Source organism: Typopeltis vanoorti, chromosome 24 (assembly GCF_054136105.1).
Source record: "Typopeltis vanoorti isolate ZY-2024b chromosome 24, IOZ_Tvanoo_1.0, whole genome shotgun sequence".
In the NCBI taxonomy this organism is placed as follows: domain Eukaryota; kingdom Metazoa; phylum Arthropoda; class Arachnida; order Uropygi; family Thelyphonidae; genus Typopeltis; species Typopeltis vanoorti.
This window is the reverse complement of record NC_143572.1, coordinates 36193028-36213562: the sequence shown is the minus strand read 5'-3', so window position 1 is coordinate 36213562 and position 20535 is coordinate 36193028. Positions and strand designations below refer to the sequence as shown.

General features: G+C 34.2%; 1 protein-coding gene across 3 annotated transcripts in view; it reads left to right on the top strand.

Annotated features, from left to right (window-relative positions):
- IntS6 (integrator complex subunit 6) overlaps nucleotides 1-20535 on the top strand; it is a 292395-nt gene that overhangs the window by 79959 nt on the left and 191901 nt on the right. For all 3 annotated transcript variants that reach the window (XM_090413384.1, XM_090413383.1, XM_090413386.1), the window contains 2 exons: nucleotides 6560-6691; nucleotides 10825-11051. In XM_090413384.1, coding sequence (XP_090269510.1) covers nucleotides 6560-6691; nucleotides 10825-11051 — 359 coding nt within the window. The remainder of the gene's footprint in view (nucleotides 1-6559; nucleotides 6692-10824; nucleotides 11052-20535) is intronic.

Sequence of the window (20535 nt, the reverse complement as noted above, 5' to 3'; positions counted from 1 at the left end):
AAGTTAGGACTTTTAAACATGGTACTTCTACTTCATGGAAATATTTAGATTTGAATTCCATCTAAGACACGAGGAACTTATTAGGTATCTCCATGTATTCAGAAGACGCATCGTGGGAGATGCACACTAATCTTTATATACACATACACATGACCTCTCATACTGTAAAAACTCGATGTAGCTTAAAAATACCAAAGCACTTTACATCGATTTTTACATAGGTCAAGTCTCATGAGAACTGTAAAAATCTTGTTTGTTTCTATGTATATTTTGCTAAATATTAATGTAGTTAACCCTATGGGAAGTGACTGTATTTACTGTTTTAACGTCAAAAACAAAGGCAATGCTTTGCCATCAGAACTTTGTATATAGCTATGTGTAAGAGCACAAGAAAGTTGTTTACGGTTATGTGTATGAGAAAGTTGTTTGCGAGCTCTGTGCATGAACACCTTCAAAGCTAGTTTTAGAGAAGTTTCCTCTGCCCGACAAGACAAGGAAAATATCAAAGAGGTCCGCTAGTTTTAAAGAAGTTTCTGCTGCCTGGCAAAATATGATCAAAAGAGTGCATGGAGGAAAACAAAGATCAGGTCGAACTTATAGAAGATGAAAGAGTCATGCCAAATTCTTAGGGGTTTACTACCCTTAGTGCAAGGTCCTGAGATCGCAAAATAAAAGAGGACTGAGCCGATCATCGAGAAGAGAGGCAGTCGGAACCAGAGCAGTGGCTGCAGAGAAAGAGGAGAGGCAAGGCCCTCAGTTACTAAGCAGGACAGTCCAGGTTCAGTTGCTGAGAGAGGAGTGTCCAGGTCCAGTTGCCGACAGAGGAGAGCTGAGATCCAGTTGCCAAGAGAGCAAGGCAAAGCACTGTTACCAAAAAGAGCCAGAGCCAGTCGGCTGCAGTTACAGTCATCAGCGGTCAGCAGTTAGAAGCAGAAGTTCCTAAAGTAGGATCCAGAGGAGAATTTACCCATATGCTGAAACCTCTTGCATGTGCTATTCGAGTACTGCAGATTGCAGTCCAAAAGCCCGCCAATATTCCGACGTGATATCGCTGAAGCAAGGCACTCCTGAGGGAAGCTTAAGATCTGAGATGAAAGAAATGCCAGAAAGACTTAGTGTAAGACTCTTGACTGAATGTGCAACATAGCCTCTGTAAGTTCCATCCTTTTTGTACATTTTCTCTTATAATCTAGGAGATATGTTATATATGGACTGTTAAGAATTAGTTTAATAGTAATAAGAAGTGTCCATAAGAGAGTCAATTGGCATGTTAGAAGTTGATATCAAATTTGTAAAAATAACTTAGCAGAGAGTTAACTAACCTCCTTGCGAGTAAACTAGAAGTTTAATAAGTTGAATTTGTAAGCAGAGAGTAAATAAGTTTTTGAGTTAAAGAGATTATTTAGTGTTGAAGTAAAAGGGTTCTAATTTTATGCTAAAGATTTTATAGATGGGTAGAGAAAACAATCTCCCTGTCGTTTGATTCATGTATATTTCATATTAATGTAAATAAATGTGTTTTAATTATTTGTTAAAAGAGTGCTGCCTGATCCTTTATTTTACAATGCACTGTTTCTAAAAATAATCAGATTTGTGAGTGGGAAACAACTAAGGCATTAAAAGTGCAGTTTAATTACTTAAGAACCACGACTGTTTATGTAAACTTTGTTGAAGGAATTTACGCTAGTAGAAGAGAGAGAGAGATCTACCGGACGTTTTATTTAGTCTTATGCCGAATATTGATATATTGGATGGCGCAGTCTAACAAATAAATTTTCCAGTGTTCATAGGCATACAACTAGTAAATACGGAAGGTGGATAAACATAATATGCAGTAGAGTAAGTGAGAAAGGTTACGAGAAGAAAAGCATGCACTGTTAATTAGTAATAAAGAATAAAAGAAGATATTACAATAACGCAGCAGACAGACATCCATTTACAATACCTCTCCTTAAACTCATTCATTGTCAGGACACAACTGATTTTGGCAACTCATTCCACTCGTTCACTACACTCCAAGCATAGAATTTAGTTTACACTCCCTTACTGATTACACTCTTACATGACTTCTAGGTGCAACCCCTGGTTCTCTGTCTAATCATTATATGTTGAAAATTTTCCTTTGTGTCAGTCTCACAGAATCCTTTAATAACTTATAACTTTCTATCGTGTTCCCTCTTTTCTGCCTATCAATGAAATTTAGCAACCCACATACCTTCAATCTATCCTCATAAGGAGCATTTCGCAGATCTGTTATCAAACTTCATGAACTTTTATAAGGACTTTTCATTTTAAAGTATCTGATCTCATACAGGGATGATGGGGTTTTCATTCCCCTAAACAGGCATACTGGCATGTATGCATGTGTGTGTGCGTGCGCACACACACACACACACACACACAGGAGCTGGTTTTAAAGGAAGTTCAAGGAGCCATGTGAAGCTCCACATGTGACACTCCATCAAAATAAATGGCTACCTCTGCCCCTTTCAGCCTTCACGAACTTTAGCACTTCATTCTAGATTGCTGTCTCCAGAAAATTCCTTAAGTGATGGCCAGTGCCTAGCTATAATAATCAATATTTAGGTTCTCTGTGTATATATATCTGTCTCAGGAGTGATGCTCTGTTTATCAACTTTCCTTCCAAATAACAGACACTCACAAGATGATACTTCCAAATGACAGGTGTTAAGGAAGATTATATATGTATGCATGTATCCAGAATCTTCAGAACATAAAAATGTCATCATCATTAAGACTATTAGAATTCATAACAGTTCTTCACAGTATAAAAAATACCAGAAGAAAATAAATAATTAATCTTGAAAGGTCCTTGTGACATAACTATAAAACAACAAAAATTACATGATAACCACAGTAATAAATGTTAATGAAAAGTACAAATATTTCGTACTGAAAATAATGGTACATCATCAGTATGGGGAACAATAAGCAAATCAAAGAACAGGAATACAAAGTACATACAGTGATTGATTTACCAATTAAAAATGGTACAATTTAAATTTAGGTATATATTGTGCTACATATTTGATTTAATGAAGTATAAAAACTTTGAAAATTTCTTTGAATTTTTGAATTAGAAACTTTGAATGTTTCTAATTTTATTTGCAATGTATCATTTCAAAGAGCCTTTTCATTCTTATATTCACGCACTCGAATACTGATCTTTGTTATATTCCCATGATTCATCACTTTTTTGTCTTAATGTAAAAATCTTTGTATCACTGTTTGGCTGAAAATCGTCTTCATAAGATTTCTCTTCAACAATTTTTCGTGATGTTGTATTCAAATATACCTGTATAATTCTTACCTGGAATTTAATATAGAAATTCCTCCTCAATTCTCATATTCAGTTTTATTTTCCCTTTTATTGATGGGCACTATGCAATCTCTCAAATCATTTGGAATTCAACCTTCTGACTAGACTGTCTCAAATATGTTGAGCCACTGCAAAAGTTTTATTTTTTATGCAAATTCTGGCTATGAGAGGATGTAAATATATTGCACATTTATACTGGGCTGTTCTAAAGATAACTGGAAATTAGTGAGCAGGGTTTCCAGTTGTCTGGATTCTAGTCTCTCAAGACTCGAGAACTTATTCAGGCCACTTCAAGCATCCCTCAAACCTAGAGCAAGATGCTGAACTCTGTGAAATCCATCTATCACATAAATCTTCATATATACCTCATATTTAGTCAAATATAATCCATTCCAACTACCATTCATTCAAATTTTAGCTTTCTGATAGTTTGTCTCCTGCAAATACTGAATTGTACTCATAAGTGAATTCCTGGTGGATATTTTCCATAATAATTCTCTTATTTTTATCTGTTTTAATTATATTTCAAAGTGGTAATTTCAGACATCCTGCATATCCTTATCTTCAGTTTTTATGCCATTTAATTTATTTTTTCTCTTGTAATACTCATTTCTTTGTTTCTAATTTTCTTTAATATCCTCTCCAACATTTTACAACTTTTAACGTAGAGGTAATGAAAGGCTTATATGATGATTATTCATAGTAGTTTTTAACAGTATAAACATAGAAACAAAATAAATGTATTATTTATTATATTCCTAATATTTTGTCTGATTTCCAATTTGCATCTTCAGAGCACACAAACATATACTTGTTAAGGAACTTAAGAACACTCAACCAGGTAATCATGGAAACAGTATAAATTTGTAACAAATGAAATTTTCAAATTACAAAGTTGAAACCAAATTGCAATTAATGTTTTCACATTGATACCACATCTGGTCTTGTCTCTGAGATCTCTGGTAAATTAATATAGCCATACTTATTGGCTATATTAATTTCCCTAAGATTAGGGGAAGAGTGCTTCACAGTCAGTGCATTGTAAAAATAACTTCTCAGACTTATAGTGACGTCTTTGCAGTGCAGTGGCCTTCTTCCATTTAATTCTATGTGACAGGGAATCCAGCTTATGGTCTGCCTAACTTGCCATAATGATTGATGGTGAAGGTAGTTTTTATGTTCTTCATGGTAGATGGTAACAGATCTCCTGGTCTGTAACTTTTAACTTAGCTTTCTTGCATTTTTCTGTATATTTCATGTATTCTCCTATCATCATCGTCATCTCTCTCTCTCTCTCTTGCATGCTCACTTACTAGCCAAGAACTTTTAATATTATTATGTGACCCCTCCATGGAGTCCAAAGACTCATCGAGGGAGAGTGTGTCAACAGCATTGAACGATTGATCCCTTCCAACTACTAACCGCGCTCTGTGGTCTGTACTTTTAACTTAGCTTTCTTGCATTTTTCTGTATATTTCATGTATTCTCCTATCATCATGTCATCTCTCTCTCTCTCTCTTGCATGCTCACTTACTAGCCAAGAACTTTTAATATTATTATTATTATGTGACACCTCCAGGGAGTCCAAAGACTCATCAAGAGAGAGAGTGTGTCAACAGCATCGAACGATTGATCACTTCCAACAACTAACCGCGCCCAAACTTGCTTAATTTTTTGCATTAGCCAATAGTAGCAGAGGCTCTACCAATCGACCAACCTTACCTGTAGACTGGTGGTTACACTGGTGGTATCACCTTTGAAGTAATCCCCTTATGCAGCAGTACACTTAGATGATGTTGCCATTGTTCCAGAAATACTTGGAACAGTGCTGCCATTGTTCAAAACATTTCTAAAACTTATCTTCTAGAATGCTTTTTATTACTCCACATGATGTTGGGCATTAAATTTGTCAGAAAATTTGTGTACTTTCAAGGTGTTCTTCAGTTTTGGGAACATCCAAAAGTTTCAAGAGACTAAGTTTGGTGAATATAAAGGATGGTCCAATTTTGTGATTGATTGTTTAGCCAGAAACTAGTCAGAATGGATGATCCAATTGTTTGACCCTGTTTATTCTTGTTTAATGAATCTGAAGTGAACTACGCCCTTATGATTAAAAAAACAAACAAATTTTGTCTTATCTGGGATCGTGATACTTGTACTATTTTCAGTCTTGAGGAAGATGATGTTTCCATTGCATTCTTTGGCATTTTGTTTCTAGGTTGTATTGAAAGTTACATGAAAGTCACCTTGATGTCACAGCTGCTTTTGATGGTTCTATGATTTTCAATTAAAATTCACAGAACCATCCTTGCAGGAAATTCTTCTCATTCCCATAGCTTCTCTGCATAAATTTAATTATTCTGCCATTTACTGTACATTTAATCATCATCTGTCAAGCCAGACTAATTGTTTCCCTCTTTCACATGTTTGATGAGTGTTTGGTCACCTAGTTCTTTCATTATCTCATGTCTTCCCATTCCTCTTTAAACCTCATATGTCACTCATACTATAGACTTTTCATTGCATCATCACCATAAATCAGTTATAACATGTCTAGAGTTTCAGTTGTACTTTTGCCTAATTTTGCACAAAACTTTATGTTAATGTGCTGTTCTAAATTCTCTTCACTCATTTTTCAGCTAAAAAGCAACAAACATGCGTAGCAAACTCTACCACAGCTCATCATCAACTGGCTTGATTGTTACTTAAGGCAATAGCACAGATATATCTACACATTCTTCACATGGTTCTGCCTGACTTGCCATATCTGCAATAGTATGAGGCCATTCTGGTAATTTAATTGTTACATCTTGTAAATACTATGAGGCTATGGATAGAACTTTTAGTAGTTTGTTATAGTGTAGGTGTTTAACAGATTGCTAAATTGAAAATAAATAGATATACAAAGTGAGAACTTACGTGAGTATAACTTATTTCAGTGCTTTAATTTTTAATGATATGACTAGAATTTCTAATAATAATTGTTTTTTTTTTTCCCCCTCAAGTACAATTACTTCTTACTATGTCAAAGGCTGTTTAAGCATTTTGCATAGTAAGAAGTAATTGTACTTGAATTTCTTGTTTAAAGTGCTGTTATCATGTGGATAAAAGTTCTATCATTGCTAAGTCATCCTAATTCACATAAATACTTCTAATTATAAGAACCTTAGTTTTATGGAGATGAGTGATGTTTATATTCATTTGATTTTACTCTTTTAGGTCGATCATATGCTGTAATATCTCAGAGAATGCTAGTTCAGTGTTTAGAGTCTCTTGTACAAAAAATTCAGGGTGGTGTTGTTATTAATTTTGAAAAAATAGGTCCAGATCCTCCACCTGTAAACAGTGAAGGTGGGTTTTTCAAATGTTTATTTACTTTTTTTGTGTTATTTATTTTTATGCTTGAAAATCTGGGATTGCTTGAAAAAGAGCTCAATTAAAGTGAAATATATGCATAATACAAAATTAATTCATTAGAAAATAAAGAAATGAACAGAATAAGTTGCATTTAAATAATTAGCTTCTTTATATAATAAGATTAATTAATTAATCAAATAAATCCAAAATAAATTTTATTTATATAATAAATAAATAATCACTACTAATATAAATATACAAAATAAATCTGAATATCACAAAAGTTGCAAAATCTTCTGGAGGCTAGCAAAAAAAAGCTCAGAAATGGAAGAAAGAGTACTTGCTATAAAAGGCATTGGAGATGATAAAGATGACATGGAAACAAAAAATATTCTGGATGTCTGGAGTAATTACTTGAAAAGATTGCTAAATAAAACTAGAAGTGACAGGCAATAGTCAAACATATTCAAGAGAAATGCAATTCAGAATACATATCAATACTTGCTGTAGAAAGATCCATCAAAACCCCAGAAATATTGAAAGGAAGCAGGAGTACTTGAAACTTTTATACTTTCATTTGCATATTTCAATCAGAAATGCTCAAATATAAAGGTTTATAAGTTTTACAGTTGCTGCACTGCAAATTCAGAATGCTTTTTTTTTTTTTTTTTCATATTGATCCCATACACAAGAGGTCAAGGGAACCCATAGGCACATTAGTGCTATGTGTGGTATGTAAATGAGGACTGAGATGGAAGTTTATTGATATTTTTTTTGAAGAGTTGCAAGTTATAGTTGTTTGGGAATACTTCTTGAGGAAGGCTGTTTCAGAGGACAGAGTAGAGGTGGATGGAATAAAATAGAATGAATAGAAGCAGGTTCAGTGTGTTTGCAGTTGCACAGTAAAGGGATGCTGGACAGCTGCATCCCTTGTATTAACAGGTGCAACAGAAAGTGTAGGAATGATGGTTGCCAATTCACTGGAGCAGTGACCTTGGAAGTACCTGTAGAATAGACACAGTCCTGAAATACTTGCATGTGAGATAGAGATTGAAGTGAGCCTGTAAGAGAGGGATCATCTATCAACTTAATTGCTTGCCTCTGGATGGCATCAAGGATTTTAAGGGAAGTTTTAGGTCCACTACCTCAAATGTGAGCAGTATTCTAAACATGGATGGATTTGGGATTTGTATATAGTGAAGAGTTGGTTGGGTGTGTAAAATAGGCTCTTTAATGAAAGAGAATACCAGAGAAAAAGCTGTTCATAATACTACCATTATATGGTGTCATTGGGTCATTATATCAAGCAGTAAATCGCTATTTGAGTTGTAAGTTAGCAGTAAGAGCTGAAGATGGTACACGAAGATGTACCATCATGTGTGAGACAAGATTGCACACTATCTCTACTGTTATTCATCATCTGTATGGATCACATAATGAAGAAAAGTGGCATTAGGCCTGATATAAAATTAGGGATGTTAATCTCAGCTTTTTTACTTTATGTAGGTGATATTATACTTCTAAATATGTCCAGTACAAGTCTGAAGGATTCATTAAATTGAACAATGTTGTAATAAATTTGGTGTGAAAATTAGCAATAAAAAGAACACTTTGAAAATCTGCGGGAGCATTGAAAACATCAGGTGCATCCTAAATGGGGAAACAGAACAAGTAAAAGTTTAGGAACGATTTTTAGTAAACATGGCAAATTATGGAAATAGACATATAGAAATACAGATAATCAAAGTTGGTAGAGTAGGGAGTTGACTGAATAAATTTATATGGAATAAGAGAGAAATTAGTCAAAATATCAAACTAATTCTGTGCAAGTCAGGGTTCAAACCAATTTTAAGTTATAGATCTGAGTGCTGTGTTAGAAATAAAACAGTTGATCAAAGGCTGGATACTACAGATATGAGTTCTGAGAAAAGTTAGGGGATGTGCTTTGCATTATGGGATACTAAGGAAAGTGATGAGAATTTAGTCCACCTTTGCCACGAGTTGCCCCAGTCCTGAAGATACTTCAGGCACAATCTTTGTTTGCTTACACTTTGATAAAGGATTAAACTAAATTTATAGTCTAACCAAGTGTGAAAAAACTTCCAAACAAACAGTTTGTTTGATGCAAGGATGGTAGGAAAAAGATCCAGAGGAAGATCTTTGGATCAAGTTCTATGTGGATAAACCACATAGAACTTGATCCAAATCATTATATCAGCTTTTTTTGACATACTTTAAGTTGACACATAAAGTATGTCAACTCCACTAGGTATGATAATTAGTTGTTTCTTTTTTGTTTCTGTAAGAATTATAATTTCTATGTTTTCTTCCTTTAAAATTTTATCTAATTCTTCTTTATGTGCTGTGCCTCTAATGTTCGACATGTGGCATATTTTTCACCACTTTTTTTCTTTTCCTAAGTTTGTTAACAGTTTCCAATTTGCAGTCTGTTCACATGTTTTCCATCCGGTTTCGATTTCTTTGAGACTTGAAAGTAATACAAGGTGTGGCTATTAAATAACGAGACTTTTTTGCAAAAATGTGGTCTATTATTACATTTGTACAACTTAATTGTTATCCCCTTCAACATACTCCTCTTCTCTATCTATACATCATTGCATATGAATTTTCCATTGATGGAAGTGGTGCTGCAGGTCGTTATCTGCTTCAGTAGCACTGCCGTTTTCTCCTTTACCTCATCCACTGACTGAAAATGGGAACTCTTCAATGCGGAATTCAACTTTGGAAAAAGGTAAAAGTTGCGTGGAGCTAAGTCCAACAAGTAAAGTGGATGGTCCAACACTGGGATCTTCTTATCAGCCAGATACTGCTTTACAGACAGTGTACTTCGGGCTGCAGTGTTGTCCTGATGGAGAATCCAAGTGTTGTTTTTCCACAGATCAGTTCTCTTCTTCCTCACTTGTTCTCTCAGCTTAGCCAGAACCTCAAGGTAATAATGTTGATTTACTGTCTGACTCTCTGGTACCCATTCAACCATTACCACGCCATTGATATAAAAAAAAACAATCAGCATTGCCTTCAGTTTTGACTTGCTTTTTTCATCTCAGTGACGTGGGAGTTTTCCAGTGCATCAATTTTCTCTTTGTTTCTGAATTTTACTGGAAAATCCATATCTCATCACATATGATGATCTTCTCCTGCAAGTCCGGCTCTGCTATTAGCCGTTCCATGATGATGCTGCCGTTCCAGCAGCACTACTTAAGCAGATAACACCTGATGACTTGCAGCACTGCTTCCAACAATGGAAAATTCATATGCAACAGTGTATAGATAGAGGAGGGGAGTATGTTGAAGGGGATAACAATTAAGTTGTACAATTGTAATAATAAACCACATTTTTGCAACCAGTCTCGTTATTTAATAGCCACACCTCATATGTATTTCCCTATGTCAAGTTACTAGCATGACAATAGGTATTCTAACTGTCAGGCTGCCACCTGAATGCAATCAAGCTTGCCTCTTTTAGTAAGTAGTGGAAACTACAGTTTGAGAGAAAAAAAGTCATTCCCTTGTTCTTAAATTGCTCTAATAGTACTGGGAGAGGGAAATTATTAAGAAGTAGAAGAAAGCAAGGGAAAGAAGAGTAGAAGACCAGTCTACAGATATAATATACCAAGTGCATATTGCAGGAAATAAGGTCTGGTTTGTTTCATATATCTTGGATTTGCCATGCCTGTACTCACCAGTGTGAGCCCCTGAGAGTATTTAAAAAATATTCTCAGGGACTTATTTTAAAATATAATAAATATAAACCAGTAGATAATGAACTTCAGCACTGTTGACAATGCAATCCTTATGACAATCAGAATCAAACTGTTTATAAATATTCTGATAGTGGTAAGCTCTTCTTGATTTATGGAATCCTTAATTGTATAACTTTCATGAAACCATCTGTACTCTTAATCTGTTTACTGATATAATATCAGTCTTTCCATTAAAAACAATATTTATTTGCTTTTTATTTAAATTATTATTGGCATATATCAAGATAAATGCCAGTTATAATTTTCTATATTACTTAATGTCTGAAGTGCTCATGCAGTTACATTTTTGTTATATACCAGCATTCTTCTCTAAACTAAACATGCCTAATATGTGTTTTGTAGAAAATACAGAAGAGAAAAATAACAATCAAGCACAAAACCACCGTCTTCCTTCTGTCACTCAAAATGGTACCATTAACTCATCTTCTGCCACTTCTAATACTGCAAATACTAGTTGGCATAGCTGTCGTAAGCTTATCTATGTTCAGCGTTCAGCTCAGAAAGGTTACTCAGTTGGACACTGGCCTATTCCCGAAGCATTCTGGCCTGATTTGAACAGTCCAGCATTGGTACGTATGTATATTAGACGTGTACTGTTGCAGTGTTATGGTTTTCTTTATTTATAATTGTTCATTATTAATTCACAACTCGTGCAAAATATGCTATAGTTATAAGATATGTTTTGAATGCATATGTGAGTTTATATGTTGTTTTTGAATCTGTAAAAGTTACTCACCTTTAATGATTAATCCATAGCAGTAATATATATTTTATTTGAATTTACATCAGAACCTTGTTATATATAATTTAGTATTTAGATTTAAAAAAAAAATAGTAGCAAATTCATTTTTGCACTTTAGCACTTAATTCTTTCATTCATAATTTGTGAATTACTATCTGATCTTTAATCTTTATTTCTGGACATTTATTTATTTTTATGTGAATCCCACTCATGAAAAATTATAAACTTATAGTACATTAGTACCATTGGTGGACAGAGGGCTAGGTAATCCAGAAACTGTGGTCTAGAGAACAAACATTAAACTTTTTTTTGTGGCTTTCATTCCTTTTATAAGCAAGATTGTGGGTCACACACACACCACACGAGTGAAATACATCTACCACCTAAAGACATGCACAAACATCCATGCCTAGTGGAATTTGAACCCACAGCCTGTTCTTTGGAGAATAAAGTTCACTGTCCAGTTGCTAACTAGGCTAACATATTTGCCTATTCCTGTTAAATTCACATTGCAGTCTCAGCATTTTTATATCTCTTCTTTTTCTTCACTGATGTCTTCAAATATTTTTACATCTTACTTTTTTTCTATATTTACTTGCAAATGTAAATATGAAGGTGTCATGTATAGTTTAAATGTGTCCTCTCTTAATTGTACTACATAAACATTTATTGAAGGTCAGTGAATCTTCTTCAAACACACAAGTTCTGGTTGCCATTTGTATACTACATTTCTAAATGTAGTACAACTACATTTAGAAATTCCTTCAACTATGCAGGTTTCTCATTTAAAATAAACAGTGGCAATTGTGAAAATAGCCATCCTTGCACACAAATTTCTGATATGTTTTTGTAAATAACCTTACATTGAATATTTTAAAGGAAAGATCTTATTGTAATGTAATATGGATGATCTAAGAATTCTTGAGACTATTGTAATATTTTTTGCGGCTATGGTAGGTAGATGGGGCAATGCCAAATCTCATCTAATATCTTCAAGTAATTTTAGATCCTGATAGTTGCTCACAAACAAATGGCTAACATGATTTTCATATAAAGCATTGTTGTACACTTTCTATCAATGTTCCCTCTGATTTTGACCAGTCTATATGTGCATTCATTTAATAGAAAAAATTAAAAAATATAAACATAAATGGATGGAACACGTTCAAAGAATGAAAACAGAAAGATTACCAAAACAAGCCTTAAAGTACAAGCCATTAGGATAAAGAAAACCAGGATGTCCTCTTAAATGATTCAATGATAACTTCTAAGGCCGGAACAGGCCATGCTAGGCCTAAATCCTTGATATGCATGATGATGATATGTGCATTAACACTTTCATTGCCAAGCTGAAAATTGGAATTTCGTGTGGTGACCAATTTTTTTTAATTTTTTTATTTAGTTAGCGATGTCCACGCGATAATGCGTGATCAGCCGTTTGGTGAGAAATCGCATCACGCGACATCGCGTGCTTGGCAATGAACACGTTAAAAATATTTTGTGTGCAAGTTTCTAGTCTCAGACACAATGTATGCAGTAGTCTGTGCTCACAGTGGTGAAATCACAAGTCGCAAACTCTTAATTTGTTAGCTATTTTTAACTGATTGTAATTATTCATAGTTAATGAATAATTAATATTGCAGTACTTCCTCAGTTATACCATTATGTTGTTTTATGTATAACATCTTGCAGCTCTTACTTTTTCAAATCAATCCATTGTTTGTGTTCTACTTGTAATTGATTATTGTCACCACTGATGATGGCCTGTAATATTAAAGTTGAAATTTCGCTTATTTCTTGTGTGTTTTGTGTTAATTTAAAGAAATCTCTCATGGCATAAGTATCTCTTAAACAATGACAGCATCTTTGTTAAAAGATCTTGTATTTTGCATGTTAAAATGTTTCTATAAGAGCAAATATTTAGATATCCTCATCATATCTAAACAATCCAATACTTGTTTTGCTAATTTTTCTCATTTGTCTCATTCTCACCTGAGATTAGCTCTTCTCACACATTCTTGAATGATATTAATCTCAAGTTCTGTCATAATGCCAGCCTGGTTGGCCGAGTAGTTAGCGTATCCGCTCTCCAGTCAAAATGCTGGGGGTTTGAATCCCGCCATAGGCACGGATGTTTGCGATTGTCTGTGAAATACTAGTGGTAATGGTCGGTGGTAGATGGCATTGGTGTAGATCAGGGGTCTCCAAACTACAGCCTGCGGTCAGATGCAGCCTGCGATATGATTTTATCTGGCCTGCCAATTGGATTAATTTTTCAATAAGAATCCGCAAAAAAAAAAAAAAAAAAAACACTGGGGGTGTTGATAGATTTCAAATGCATTAATTAAAATTGTGTTCAAAATATATTCCCGAATAGCAAAAAGTAACCGTAATCCAAGTTATGGTCTTTCTGACTGTAAAAGGTCGGTTAAAATGGACTAATGAAGAAAAAAAATTTTAAAGAATTCAAAACGAAATAAAAAAGTTACATCTGAATAAACTTTTTTAACAACAAAAAAAATTCATGTTGCACGAAATAAGACTTAAAAAAGTCGGTAAAAACACGGTTAAAATGAACTAACGAGCAAAAAACAAAATTTCCCGATCTGTATTCATTGACAAAAAACTCGAAGTTATACGAAATTAAAAAAAAGTTGCATGTAAATTGTTGGTGTATATTCAGTTGAAAAACTAACGACTAACAAAAATGTAAACAAATTGTTTCTCGAACGCAAAAAAATGAATTCGCCGTAGAAATTGTTGTGATAAGATTTTTTTTTGTAATTTTTACAAAATTTTTTTTGAAATAAATAAGAAAAAGAAAATTTTTAAATATAAAAAAAAATTTTTTTTCTTCTTTTTTGGATATTTCGGGTAAGTTATTACCGAAATATCCAAATTATTATATTACACCACTTGCAGTGGTGCAATGTGATAATTCAATAAAACTCATATATCTAGTTCTAGAGTTTTTTATTACTACAGCCCGCTGAACAGTGCTGAAGTATCCAATGTGGCCCTCACGGCAAAAAGTTTGGAGACCACTGGTGTAGATGATGAAGGTAGTTGCGGTTGGTGGAGTGGTGAAGACTTAGAGTTGTAGAGTAGGTGCCCTCCCTTGATGAGTCTTTGGACTCCCTGGAGGTGTTATGTAATAATAATAATAATAATAATATCTTCATTTTTAATATGATCCTGTCAATGATGTCATTATTTGCTCCTCTAATTTGTCTCAGAATATTCATATCTCTGATCTCCAATCATTGATCAAGTGTTTTATTTCTAACTCAGCTCTCAGATCTATAAGTTAAAAATTGGTTTGACACTGTTTTGTATACCACTATCTTTTCAACTAATTTTTCTCTTATTCAATATAGAGTCTAGTCATATATATTGGTACAACTTGAACAGTGCATAAACCTGTAATCTGTCAGTTAATCATTTACAGCTTTCAGCACATACAACCACATGTATAATGTGTACGTAGCAGCACTCATTGTTCTAAATATCCCTATTTTGCCTTTGTGCATGTCCAAAGTCATTGAGGCCAGTTTTGTAACCTACAGATTCTTTACCATCATTAGGGAGCATTCTGCAAACCTATTACCATCTTGATCACTCACCTCTAGATCCTCTCCACCTTTTTCTCATTCCCCAAGAAAAAAACACAGGTGACCAGATCTGTGCATAATAGTTCCAGATATGTCTGTATCAAAGCCTTATCATGAAGTATAATAACTTCTTTATTTCTGCTTGATTGTATTATTCTTCAGTAACCAGGTAATCTTATGAGCTATATTAATTATTTTTGCAATATGCTCTCTGAATTTAAATTCCCTATTGTGAGCATCCCCAAATCCCTAGTCTAATCAATTTCTGCATTTCAGTTCCACCCATGTAGTATACACAGATTACCACCTGTTTATACTAGCCATAAATACTGTTACACTTTAGCAGCTTGTAAACCTTTAATTTATCAGTAAATAGTTTGCAGCTTTCAGCACATGCAAACCACATATATAACATGCATATAGAAGCACTCAATGTTCAAAATGCCCCCCCCCCCCCACTGTTGTGTGGTTCCTTGCCTTGTGTGCAGGAGTTGAGTCCTATTGGAAGGTCCACTGCCTACTGTGAAACAATGTGTTGTTCAAGATCTCTGCCACAGGTTCCAGCACAGTGTCTTGATACACTTTGGCAGAGGTTTTGACCCCTTTCTCACAGAAATGACTTATTAGATTTCCCTGATATGTTACCTTCCACCAAACCATGACTAATACAAACTGATGACCTCTCTAAATCTTGGATGCTTTGGCATGTGCTGTGCAACCATCTGGAGCATATACCCGATCATTTTGGCAGTTAAATGACTCTTCAATGGGGAAAATCTTCTAATCTGTGAAGAGGATATCTCTGTGTCTGTTGTTTGCATACCACTGGAGAATATTGCCTTTGATTTTATTACCCTTTGCCGCATAAGTTGTGATGTCAGGGAGTGTCCAGTGGAACAACAATAGGCTCTCACCCCAGGCCATCAGTTAGTACACATGACATTGTTCTCTGCAAAATGTTCATCTCTCATGACAACACTTTCTGCATTCTCACAAGATTATGGCAGAGGCAGGCCTTACAGCCCTCACAAGATGTTGCGTCCTAATGCAGTGTGGTCAGATGTGTCTTCTGTATTGTTATAATGATTAATAGTCTGATATACAAATCCTACTAATCCCGAATGTTTTTACAATGCTGAAAATGATAGGTGGCTGTATTCCAAACCTTGTGAAGTGCTATTACAGCTACATGATTCTCATAATCTCGCCACTTTTTGTTAACCAGTTCATCTACACAACTCTCTTTCTTTACTGATAAACACACAAATTTTGTTGCACACAGAACTGGGGTCACTCAATTTTGTGGGTGGTGTGGGGTGTGTGTGAAAGTTGTAACAGTGTTTATGGCAAGACTATGTAAATTTATTCATTTAACTCCTCGCTATAGCAGTTTTGCTTATTATGTTGTCAATTTCCATATTTTGTCATCTTCACTAAAAAATGTGCCTAAATAGTTGGAATGTTTTGCTTGTTCTGCAGGTTCTCTATTCAAGACATAGTTTTTTAATTTTTTTCTCTGTTTCCATTGTCTTTGTCTTTTATTGCTGATTTTTACACTAAATCCATTACAGCACTTTATTCAATTATTCAATTTAGTAAGGATCCTGCAGACTTGTACTGGATTTATTTGAGAGTATAGCATCATCTATATAAAGTAAAGAGCTGTGTTGAATATCTCCAATATTCAACACAGCTTTCCTTCATGATATGTTGAATATTGGATGTGTTGAATTGCTGCTTTCCTTCATGATGTGATCTGTATAGATGGAAGTAATGGTGGAGAAACTATATACCCATGTCTTACACCTGATTTTTACATCACATCATCTTCCTATACCCCCTTCAATTCTAACTGCTGACTTACAACTGAAATACAGACTATAATGCTCAATATAATGTTTATACCACATAACTGTAGTGTTCTGAACAGCTTTTCTCTTGGGACATTATCATATACCTTGTTCCAGATTTATGAAACTTAAATATATATCCTTGTTAGGTTCCCGTTGTTTTTCAACTATTTGTCTTAAAGCAAAAAATTTGATCCTGACAACCTCTGTCTGAGCCCAGCTTGTTCTTCAAGGTTTCCCTTCCACTTTTTTTGTAGCCTCTTCTCAAGTATGTTTGCATAAATCTTATATGAATCTTAAATCTTTATCATGCTCAAAACTGAATGATGATCATTTCCTATTTCAAATCCCCCTATATATGTTTGTGTCCTGAACCAGAGTTAAGTTAACATTATCAACAATAACATAGTCAGGGTTTTTTATTTGTTGTGTCTTCTCTTCACATGAATTTGTGCACATTTTTATATTGGAATATAGTGTTAGTAATGACTAGTCCACTTCTTTAACAGAAATCCAGCTGGTACTTGGCCATTTTTATTAACTTTTTCCAAACTTTCCAAAAAACTTTCTATATGTCTGGTAGGTATTCTTTTCCTACTGTGCTGTTTAGATCTCCAACAAGGACTAAATTAGTCATAGCCATTTTCTCTAATGACTTGAAAAAAAACTTCTTCCTAAGTAGAACCCTCTGTTTGATCATAGGCATAAATATGTCTTATTACCCAATGTGCCCTTTTGATGTTTGCCTGCATTGCTCTACCTGATATTGCCTGTCATTTAAGAAGATTATTTTCTTGTCATCATCATCATATTCCTGAGAGATATCCTCAGGGGATATACGGAATATTATGATAGCAGTACATGAAAAGGTACATCACTAACTTCCTATTGACAATTTTTTTCCAAATTAACCTGTTATCTGTAAAGACTCCAATATTATCAGATCTTATATTTTTGTCTTTTAAGCCACTTTTTTTTTACTGTATCAATCCACTTAGATCTTGGCCTTCCTCTTGGTCTTTTTTCCTAATAACTTGGCAAAGAACACTTCTTTAGCTAATCTTTCCTCTCCCATTCTGTTTATGTGACCGTCCACCTGAGATTAGTTTTTCTAACACATGCCTAAATGCTAACAGTGACAAGTTCTCTCCTAACGTCCTCATTTTTAATATAATACTGCCATTTGTGCCATCTGTTCTCTCTTCTAGTCTTTCTCAGAATGCTCATATCGTCAGTCTTTGATCAAGTGTTTTATTTCTATCAGGTCATCCAAAAGTAATGTTTTTTATACTGTGCTTGTCTAAACATGAATTTTTAAAGCTTTATAAGTACTGCTAAGCTGAGGTGACCTCATTCTAAGGAATTCCACCTTGCAAGAACATCATACATAAGTTATTGTTTAAATAACCCTTTATTACTATGGAGGTCACTGAAGAGCACATGATGCATTATGAGTTCAAAATAGGCAACAGAAAAATGTGCAAGAAGTGTATGGCAATAATGTTTTAAATGTGTGAAAGTGCCAGTGTTGGTTCAAAAATTTTGACAAAGAGACTTTAGCTTGAAAGAATCCCATTGCCCTGGAAGCCGCTATTGCAAAAAATGCCAATGCAGCAGTTGAAGATTTAGCAAAAGATCTTAATTCATCATCATTGACCATCCATTGCCATTTGCGAGAACTTGGAATAATGTTTAAGCTCAGCAAGTGGGTTCCTTATGAACTGACGAATCGCAGTCGAAGAGAGAGTGTGTTAACATCTGCACGCTCTTCATTCTTGAGAAGTTCAGTCTCCTTTTTTGAGTTGTGTAGTCACCGGTGATGAAATGTGGATACTTTTCAATATGTTAAGTGCCAAAGGTGGTGGGTTCATTCAGGAAAACAGGCTAAACCTCAGCTAAAACAAGAGACCTTCACTCTCATGAGGTTTTGTTAAGCGTTTGGCAGGATATGGCTTGTATTGTGCACTTTGAACTCTTGCCACAAAACCAAACAATCACAGCTGAAGTATATATACTGTGAACAACTCAATTGATTGAATGAAAAACTGAAAGAAAAGAGGTGTTCTCTAGTCAATCGAAAGGGTGTTGTTTTTCACTGTGATAATGCATGCCCTCATAATGCAAGAACCATCTATACCAAGATTGAGGAACTCGGCTGGGAAAAGCTTCCACATCCTTCATATTCTCCTGATCTTACACCTTCAAATCACCACTTATTTTGCAGTTTGCTAACATTTCATTAATGAAAAACAAACGATACATTAGAGACATTGAAATTGAGTCTATACGACTTCTTTACCTCTAAACCTCCTGAATTCTATAGAAATGGCATTATAACGCTTTCAAAATGTTGGAAGAGCATTATTAATTCAAATGAAGAATATATACTTGATTACATTAGCAAGTGATTTATCTTTTATATCCTTTCAAAACTTAATGCTAAAAATGACATTACTTTTGGGATGACTTGATAATCCAGCTCTCAGATCCATGTATTAAAATTGGCTTGAACACTGTTTTGTATATGGCTAGTTTAGTGTTTTGACTAATTTCTCTTATTCCATATAAATTTATTCAATTGACTTCATGTCATATTATGTTGTCTCTCTCCATATTTGTTTTTGCCATCTTCACTAAAAATTGTCCACATAGCTAAAATGTTTTACTTCTTCTATAGGGTTTCTGTTCGAGATGTTCAGTGTTTTTGTTATTTTCATTGTCTTTGTCTTTTTATTGCTGATTTTCATACCAAATTTATTACAACAGTTATTCAGTTTAGTCAAGGAATCTTGAAGACTTGTACTGAATTTATTTAGAAGTATAACATCATCTGTTTAAAGTAGAGAGATGAGATTAACATGACCAGTTTTGATATCAAGTTTAATATCACTCTTCTTCACATTGCAGTCCATATAGATGATGAATAACAGTGGAAATAATTTACATCCCTGTGTCACACACCTGATTTAACATCAGATCTTCTTCCTGTACCTCCTTCAATTCTATACTGACTTACAACTCAAATGTGGACTAAGTATTGCTCGATTATAATGTCCCATTTATACTATATAACTGTGGCATTTTGAATAGCTTTTCTTTTCTTATATATTGCCTTTTCTAGATCTATATAAAACTTAAATACATATCCTTACATTCTCATAATTTCTCAGCGATTGGTCTTAAAGTGATAATCAGATCCTTTGGCCTGAAGCTAGTTTGTTCTTTACCAAGCTGATCTTCCACAATTTTTCATAGTTGTTTCTCAAGTATACTTGCATAAATCTTATAAGGAACAATCGGTAGGGAAATACCTCTGTTATTCTCACGTTCATGAAAACAACAGGAATCTTGTTTAACCAGGCAATACTCCACCTAGCATGAAATTAGTGTCATGTTGCACCTTCATTTTGGTTTAAGTCAATAAGAATACAGTTTGTCAGCTAAATCAAATCTCAAATTGTTAGTCCATTCTCATTCATTCACTACCTTCTGACAAGGTGCACCATGTTAAGGTGAGAATTGAGCATTATGTCCAATACTCTAATTTATGCTTCACATTTCTTAAAAGGCTACGTGGAAGTATCTTCCCGGTTATTTAACTTTGACTTTAAGCAATCTTTTTCTATCATATCTTCTCTAAATCAATGAAAATTATTTGTATCTCTTTCTTTTTCAATGTGCTTTTCCACTTATCTTCTGAAAACAAACATATTACCTGTTATTGATCTTCTTTTTTTTTTTAAATCTAGATTGATTATCTTATACTTACTTCACTCTTTAATTTTCAATCAGTAATCTTTTTCCATATTTTCATGGTTTGACTCATTAACTCCTCAGTAATTGTTACATA